Source organism: Mirounga leonina, unplaced genomic scaffold (assembly GCF_011800145.1).
Source record: "Mirounga leonina isolate KUSES-001 unplaced genomic scaffold, KU_Mleo_1.0 Mir_353, whole genome shotgun sequence".
Lineage (NCBI taxonomy): Eukaryota > Metazoa > Chordata > Mammalia > Carnivora > Phocidae > Mirounga > Mirounga leonina.
The window spans coordinates 1,739,528-1,748,590 of NW_023270699.1; the positions used below are offsets into that span (position 1 = coordinate 1,739,528).

Consider the following 9,063-nt stretch of genomic DNA (forward strand, 5'->3'; position numbering starts at 1 on the left):
GCGTGTGTACGAGTGTACGTGCACGAGAGCGTGTGTATGCATGAGCGTGTGCGTGTGCACCAGTGTGTGTGCACGAGTGTACGTGAATGTACACAAGTGCATGTGCATGAGTACCTGCACGAGTGCATGTGTGTGCATGAGTGTGCGCATGAGTGTACGTGCACGTGCACAAGTGCATGTGCATTAGTACGTGCGTGAGTGCGTGTGTATGCATGAGCGTGTGCATGAGTGTACGTGCACGAGTGCGTGTGTGTGCATGAGCGCTTGCGTGTGCACGAGTGTACATGCACGAGTGCGTGTGTGCATGAGCACGTGCGTGTGCACGAGTGTGTGCACATGAGTTGCGTGTGCATGAGTGTATGTGCACGAGTGCGTGTGTGTGCATGAGTGTATGTGCACGAGTGCGTGTGTGCATGAGCGAGTGCTTGTGCACGAGTGGACGTGCATGAGTGTGTGTACATGAGTGTACATGAACGTGCACAAGTGCATGTGCATGAGTACGTGCGCGAGTGCGTGTGTGTGCATGAGCGTGTCCGTGTGCACGAGTGTATGTGTACGAGTGCGTGTGTGCATGAGCGTGTGCGTGTGCACGAGTGTACGTGCACGATTGCGTGTGTGCATGAGCGCGTGCGTGCGCACGAGTGCGTGCGCACGAGTGTGCGTGTGCACGAGTGCGTGTCTGTATGAGCGCGTGCGTGTGCACGAATGTACGTGCACGAGTGCGTGTGTGCATGAGCGCATGCGTGTGCACAAGTGCGTGCGCATGAGTGCATGTGCACGAGTGCGTGTCTGTGTTTGAGCGTGTGCGTGTGCACGAGTGTACGTGAACGAGTGCCTGTGTGTGTGCATGAGTGCGTGCGTGTGCACGAGTGCGCGTGTGCTTGAGCGTGCATGCACGGTTGCGTGTGTCTGTGCACGGGCACGCACGCCCCTCGCTGGCTTTTTCCTTCCGCTCCCATTGGTCTTCCATCTGACGGCGCGTCAGCTCTTGTGTCCACAGCCGTTTCACACCGCCTGCTTCTCCTCCGGAGCCGGACACGTGTGGCGGCGTCCTTCGGATACGCAGGTTGCAGAGTAGTGGACACGTTCCTTCTTGCAGCGGCTGGAACACGTCCGTGGAGACACGGCCGTCCGTCCTCACAGCTCGGTTGCGGAGAGTGCTTGATCCTTCCCTTCCCTTACCGGCGCCGGCAGCGGTGGGCTGGGTCACCAGCATCCTCCCGGTGACAGCCTGACCTTTTACTGTCGTCGTCGGCAGTGTTTCCCACACATCGGTGCTTCGACCCTCGCTGTCCGTGGTTCTCACTCACACGCGGGGACCTGAGGCCCTCCACATCCGTCCGCGCGGCCCGGCCCCTTCTCCGAGGCTCCAGGTTCCTCTTAGGGGGAGGCAGCCTGTGTCCGCGTGCTGTGCACATCCTGGTGCTTGGCTGGCCCCGTTCTTGGCTCCCATAGTGCTGGCCCCGTTCTTGGCTCCCATAGTGCTGGCCTTGGGGCTTCTGTCGTGACAAGAAACCCTGTAGGAAAGCTGCGGGCCTTCCTCGTGTCCTCCGTTTTCAGGCCTGCTCTTGGAGGCCTTCCCTGCCCTCCTCTGCGACTGCTGCTTTTTTACTCTTTCTCTGTAGGTGTGTTTCAGTTTGTTTTTTCACGTGTTTGGTTTTAGACGTTATTTTCCCCTAAGAAAGGTGGACATGCGGCTGACACTGCCCTCCACGCTCGCTCCTGCCCACATCCTGTGGGGAGATTGCTCGGGATGTGCTGGATTCTGCCGCGGCCGAGGAGGCGCACGGCGGACTGCCTCACATCTGGCTCTTGTCTGCATCGGGGTCTGGGGTCTGGGGGTCGTGTGTGGTTTTCCGGGTGTTTGTGTGAATTCATCACCCATGTTCTCCACCCGCCACCCCGGGGGCACGTCCCTGCGGTCCCAGCCGCCTCTTCCTTCATGCCCTGCCGCATGGCTGTCCTCGCAGAACCACCTCAGAATCATTCCTTCTGGAGACTTCTTTGGCCTCCATCCTGTGTATTTTCTGGATTAATCGTCCCCTGTCTCGGCAGAGTGTGTCTTCCAGCATCTTGCTCTGAAAGGGTCTATAAAATGCAGCGTCTTTGAGGTATTGCGTGTCTGATGGTGATTTACTTTTCATAAACCTTCACACTTGACCATTTCTAGATTGAAATTCAGTTTCTTTTTTTGGATTTATCACATCGTCGTGTTCTTTTGGTGTTGGAGTGGCAAGTGCAGTAAATTCTGATTCTCTGTCCTTTGATGTAACTTTGCTCTTCTCAGAGCTTTTGGGACCTTATTCTGTGTCCTGAAATATTGCTATCATCCCCCCTCCGCCTCGAGATCAAGGGTCCAGGGCTCCACCGACGGAACACTTCCAGGTTGAAACTTGATTTTAGTTGAGGAAACACAGCTTCCATCCTCTTCCGTCCTGTCCCCTGTGTTGGGAACACTCCTGCACCTTGGAGCCCCTGTTCTGGACCTGTCCCTCGGCAGCGTCTGCCCCCCTGACATCGGGCTTGGTTGTTGTTGCTGTTGGTTTTCTTTCTGGGAGATTCTTTCAACTTTCTGGTCCCACCTTACGTGGACACTCTTGCATCTGCCACAGTTTCCAATTTCCAAACCATTTCCAAACCTTCTTCGTTCTTTCTTATTCTTTGAGGGTTCCTTTCCCCAGTAGCAACTATCTCTTGTTTTTTGGCTCCCTGAGGATTTCCAGTGTCTCTCTGTGTCCTCTGGCCCCTCCCTTCCCATGCCCGCTGTTCCTTCCTTCCTCGTTGGTTGGATGGCTCGCGCATTTGAGGCTTTCTTTCCATGTCCCCAAGTCCTTGGTTAACTGCTCATATCTAAAAATGAATCCCAAAAAGCTGGCGAAAAGCTGTATGCGTAGAGCCCACAAGCCATGGTGGGGTGGCCTGCCAGGCTTGGTGGTTTTGGGGGGGGTGGGGCTCGCAGGTGTCGCAACCTGTGAGTCATTAAATTTCCCAAAGTGGACCTCCCAGGCTCCTGTCTGTGCCCTGGGCGCGCGGCTGGACGGGGAGAGGGGGCTTGGCTGGCAGCGCTGTCACTTGTCCCTGATGTCCTGAGCCCAGGGCTCAGAGTCCACGTCTCCAGAAAGTAGATCTTTTGCCCGTGGGAGGGACAGTGCCTGGCCGCTTGGGGTTGGGGGAGGCGCCTTGAGCTGGGCGTCTGAAAGGACCTTTCTTGTGTCAGCTTCCAAGCAGTCATCCAAAATCAGCCCCCAGGCCTCTGGGGGCTCTGGGCCTTGTTGCGCCCACCCCCACCCTGACCTTGGGGTCTAGTAGCCACGACCCTGCAGCTCCCAGCCGGCGGCGATGTCTGTCTCTCTGCCTTCTCCTTCCTGTTCTCTTCGTCCCTGGGGGTCATGCCTTAATTTTTTGGTGTCTCTTCAGGAGGGAGCAGAGATGCATGTTTTAATCCTGCCTATTCCATTTAAGTGGAATCAGAATTGCTTTTTAAGAGGGGATATTTGTCTTCCCCGACCATGTTCATCCTGCCCAGGATGCAGGAAGTCTGCACATGCTCCTTCCTGGACGGAAGACGCTCTGCTAGGCCTCCCGCGGGCCCCGTGGCCGGGGCTCCTTCCCGCTCGCACGCGGTCCTGTGACCCAGGCCTCACTGTCACCTGACGGCTTCTCCCACGGAAGTTCTTAGAGGGTGGTGGTGCCAGTGGTGTGGAACTTCTGCTCGATTCTGAAGGGCAGTGGGGGAGGGGCTGGGCAGGACCAGGAGCTGGAATGTGTGAGAGCTTCTGGAAGCATCCGTGCTGGGCATCACGTGAAGTGGATTGTAGGCCCGCTGGCCTGTTTTTATAATCAAGTGGATCATAAGTCTGTATGTTCAGAATTCTGATATCTTAAGCTAAATGTTTTATTTTTTGGAATTAATGTGTTGTCTGGAAATATTTAATGATAATTGGTTTCTCTTTTCAGGGCTTGTCAATGAGACAGATTAGATTCAGGTTTGACGGGCAGCCAATTAACGAAACAGACACCCCCGCACAGGTACGAAAGCCAGCCGCGTGCCCCGGGGGGCTGCTATGGCTCGCATCTGGTCGCGGCCACGTGGGGCGTGCTCACCCGAAAGCTGCCGAGGGCGCTCATGTAGAATACTTGACATTTCTTAATGGTTTTAATGAGTAGGTTATTTAATTTTTAATTTGGAGTTCAGTTTTCCAAATGAGGCAAGTGCACTTGGTCAGACCTCATCCTGCATGCTGGGGGATGGGGCGGAGGACCAGGTGCTGACAGTGGGTCCAGGGTCACGGGCCGGGGCCCCCCGCTCCGGCCACCTCTCCCGGCGCCTGCCCCTTGTATCTGGACACCGGGTTTGCAGCTAAATTGCTGGCCTGATTCTTGTGCCCTTTCGGTATTTATGCACAAGGGGTGTGGGCGGGAGGGACAGGCACACATGCTGTCACTGTCACGTGGTGTTTGCTCACTGCCACCCACCACACGCCCATCCCGCTGCCTCCCTTCACACCGCAGGGGAAGGGCTGGGCCCGGAAAGAGGAGGCTGAGGTCAGTGGCTCTGCTGCCGTTCGTCAGCTGGGCGACCTTGCGATCGAGAGCCGCTGACCCTCTTGGAGTCTCCATCCTTCTCTGTAACAGGGATGCCTGTTTTCTGTCCTGCACAGCGTTGTGAGAGTCAGTCGGAGTGGGTCACGTGGCAGGACTGCACAGCCAGAGGCTGTGTGCGCGCGCGCGCCCCCTCTAGGAAAGCTCACACCGCTCACCCGGGGCGCCAGGCTGCAGGGGTCCTGGCGGTTGGGAGGCTGGAGGAGCACCCAGGCTCTCCTGCCTGCCCGTCATTCTCGCTGCCGCTCGGGTGGTGTCTGAGCCTGGGAGGGGCCCTGCTGTCCCAGCCTGAGAGCATCCCTGGGAAATGTTCCTGCTTCCAGCCTCGGTAGTCTCTGTCTGAATGGGCAGAGATCGGGGTAGATGTTTGTGCGCCCCCTGAGCCAGGAAAAAAATCCGGCAGCAGGAAACGTTTGCACCATCCCCACCCTGGTCTTGAAGGAGAGGGAAGGAGCTGAGTGGCAAGCCAGCAGTGCTCCCTTGCTCCTGCAGATCCTCCTCGTGTGACGTAGCTTGCTTTGGAGTCCATGGACACGGCCCGTGGCACTTACCGTGAAGCGTGTGGTCCTACTGGTCCCCAGGAGTCCACACCGCTCATTAGATACTCCTAAGTGGAATGGGATTTTGTGTCGCGTTCAGTAAAAATTTTAGACACTTTTTATTTTTTTTAAGATTTTATTTATTTATTTGACAGAGACACAGTGAGAGAGGGAACACAAGCAGGGGGAGTGGGAGAGGGAGAAGCAGGCTTCCCGCGGAGCAGGGAGCCCGATGCGGGGCTCGATCCCAGGACCCTGGGATCATGACCTGAGCCGAAGGCAGACGCTTAACTGACTGAGCCACCCAGGCGCCCCAGACACTTATTTTTTAATGAGACTTAGTTTTCTTCCTAAGGATTTTATTAATTTTAAAGTAGTCAGTACACGCAGCGTAGGGCTTGAACTTACAACCCTGAGATCACGAGTCCCATTCTCTACTGACTGAGCCAGGCAGGCGTCCCCAGAGGCTTAGTTTCTCTATCAAAGTCCTTAGCTTTGACTATGCTTTTGTGAGTGCTGCTTGGTAGATGAATAGGGCTCATTGGAAACCCACAGCTGGGCATCGTTCCCCGCATGGCACACACGCGGAGAGGCCACCGCACACAGGTGTGGTCGGGACGGTGTTCTCCAAGGGGAGGAAGACTGTGTAGGAACCTGCGTATCCGTTCAGGTGGGCATTTTGCATTCCTGGAATGGCGAGGAAACTAACCGCTTTCCCCTCTCTCACCGCGCCGGTCCCGACGACCCGGTCAGCTGGAGATGGAGGACGAGGACACCATTGACGTGTTCCAGCAGCAGACGGGAGGCTCGTGGCAGAGCGGCTGTCTCTGTCCCCTCCGTGTTGTCCCTGCATCTGCTGAAGAGTGAACAAGGGACCGTACCCATCACAAAGGAGTCTGCGGAAACCCGGGGACAGTCACCAAAATTACTTCCCTCTCTGACATTTTGTGAGGGCAACTCAGAACTCTGTCTGCAGGGGGGAGCCTGCAGCTGGAAGCGGGCCAGTCACACTTGTCTTTGTTGGGGTGAAATGAGTTGTGAGGGTTTTGGGGTTTGTTTTTGCTTTCATTTTTGTTTTTTCTCCCCTCTAACTTTGCCCCCAAACTTGTGGTCTGAATGTCCACTTTTAGTCTAGATGGGGATCTGACCCCAGGGGTTGATCCCTGCCCCCGCACCGCTTATTCCAGTCGAGAGCTCACGGCACCACAGTGGGGGTGCTTCTGTTGGACAAGTTTTGGGGGCGGTTTGGGGATGGGAGACAAACTTTTACTATTTTGTATAGGCACAGGTTTTTTAAATGCTAAATATTGCATTTCAGGATATGGTAAAGTTGAAGGGAAAATACTGGAATGCTTTTTAAAAGGTGAAAAGGAAAATAAGCAGGTCCTTCAGTAACGTGGCCCTGGGCATCAGCACCCACTGCCTGGAGCCTGGGGCCGCAGAAATGGGCCTTTCCCCTTAATAGAGAAGAAAGCAGTCCCCATGTCTCACTTGGTCATGGTGTTGTGGCCTCAGATTTCTCCTCCTCTGAGTAATTGTGGTCTCTCTATAAAAAAGCAAGATTCAGTATTGCTGAATTTGCACTTGTTTTTGTGTGAAAGGCCTGCTTAAAGTATGTTACCCATGGAGCCCATGGAAAGGTGACTCTGTCGCCCTCACGGATTTGGGCTATGCTGCTTTCCAAATAGGTAATGGGACTTACGCTTTAGTATATGAGTTCAGTTCTGTGAGATGTTTTGGGATCTGTACCAATTAAACTGATAGTTTTCCTCCTGTCTTTGTGTATGGACCCACTGCTGCCTTGTTCTAGTCACAGAGCATGACCATGACCGTCATCTCTTGCTTGCCTGAAATCTTGCTGAAGGTGTTCGCATTTCCTTTGTGTTTTGCTGTTCGGGCGTGGGTGGGATGTCTGCTGGCTCTGTTCTGTTTATTCACCAATTTGTACATGATCTGTTGTCCTTTGCTACTGTAAACAGTAAATATAGTTTGGTATTCTGTCTCTGGGCTTGTACTAAATACTGCATTTGGCTGTGGGGCCATATCGTCACAGTGCCGTATCCGTACGGGCCACTCGGTGAGACCACTGACATTTTAAGGCTAGTTGGGGGAAAGTAAGTATTCACCTGATGGCTGGTCACACATGCGGGTCCTGGCTTCTCCTCTCATTGCTCACGAGCTCTCCCAGCCTTTGGCTGGGCTGAACCGGCATCATGACACCTTTCCTCTCCTGGGTGTCATCTGTAAAGAGAGGTTAGATTTTGGAAGCAGAGGAATGTGGACATTAGTCTGGGCTTCTCTAGGTTTTTGGTGTTTGAAGGTAAGACTGTTTTCCTTTGTGCAGTGGATGGCCTCACTTATCTGAAAACATAGTGTTAGACTACATTCTTGTATGCTTCTACCCTAAAATATGCATACTTGGAGGCTTGTTTGCATTGTTAAATTTCATTCAGTTCAGCAGATACTGATTGCCACGCTCAGGTACTCAAGCTGCATCCATGAACAAATGAGACAAAAACCCCTTGCTCTCGTGGAATGTGTTTTCTGGTTGTAGGAGGTAGATAGTAACAATTATATGTTATGCTAGTAGATTATACAGAACATTATAAATTCTGTACAATAGTGTAGGATGTAGGTAGATGTAAATATTGTGGAGGTAAAAACTTTTTTAAAAAAATATTTTCTTTACTTGAGAGAGAAGGAGAGCACAGGCGGGGGGAGCAGCAGAGGGAGAGGGAGAATCAGGCTTCCCGCCGAGCAGGAAGCCCGACACGGGACTCATCCCAGGGCCCTGGGATCATGACCTGAGCTGAAGGCAGATGCTTAACTGACGGAGCCAGCCAGGTGCCCCCAAACTTTTCTTTTTTAAGGTGTGTAAGTCTCTTCGTGGCAGAGCCACAAAGTACTAAATGTATTTACTTTCTTTGAAGTCAGTAAGAATGGGGTTCTGAGAAGCATAAATAGATCACCAAATCACAGTAGGTCAATTGGGAATAGAACCACCATAATAATATTAAAAAAGGACTCACTCTTCCGATACACATTACACAATTGAGAAGCCAGGGAAGCAAGGAGCCTGAGGAGGTGGCTGGAGGAAGTTGTTGGTCCCTCCTGAAGCAACGGGCAGATGGGCGGTCTTGCTGCTTTGCTCCCTCAGGCCTCACTGGAGCTCTGCTCTTTATGGAGGCTGTCTTGGGAAACCCGATTCCCTGTGGGGCCACACTGATGCAGAGGAAAACCACCACAATCACCAATCTTTTTCAAACCTAAAGCCTGTCTGAAGGTGGTCAAAGGCATACAAATGCCTTCTTCATGGATCTCTGTGTGTGGCAAAGAGTACAGTATTCATGCAGTTGGGCCTGAAAGTCACCCTGAAATGGCCCTGTGCCACATGTATATTTGAACCTACAGGTGGGATCTTCGATTTTTATCCCCCTTCTCATGGGGGGATACATTTAAAAAATACATACCCTTAATGAAATCTGCTCAGCCAGCAGTCGGCCTGCCCTGCCTACAGCCCCTACCCCCGGACCACCATCCTCTATCACCATCTTTCATCCCGGGTCCTGTCCCCATCCTGTCCCCCAGGCCACCATCCTCCATCTTCATCCTTGGTCTGGGTCCTGCCCCCGTCCTGTCTCCCATCCTCCGTCTCCATCCTTGGTCCAGGTCCTGTCCCAGTCCTGTCCCCCAGGCTGCCATTCTCCGTCTCCATCTTTGGTCTGGGTCCTGTCCCCCAGGCCGCCGTCCTCCATCTCCATCCTTCGTCCAGGTCCTGTCCCCCAGGCTGCCATCCTCCGTCTCCATCCTTGGTCCGGGTCCTGTTCCTGTCCTGTCCCCCAGGCCACCATCCTCCATCTCCATCCTTGGTCCGAGTCCTGTCCCCCAGGCCGCCATCCTCCGTCTCCATCCTTCGGGTCCT

At 53.7% G+C, this 9,063-nt stretch overlaps 1 protein-coding gene across 1 annotated transcript in view; it reads left to right on the forward strand.

Moving 5' to 3' along the window:
• Positions 1-7,143, forward strand: part of SUMO3 (small ubiquitin like modifier 3) — a 12,854-nt gene extending 5,711 nt beyond the window's left edge. The window contains exons 3-4 of the mRNA XM_035030052.1: positions 3,958-4,029; positions 5,895-7,143. Coding sequence (XP_034885943.1) covers positions 3,958-4,029; positions 5,895-6,008 — 186 coding nt within the window. The 3' untranslated portion in view covers positions 6,009-7,143. The remainder of the gene's footprint in view (positions 1-3,957; positions 4,030-5,894) is intronic.
• Positions 7,144-9,063: the final 1,920 nt, after the last annotated feature.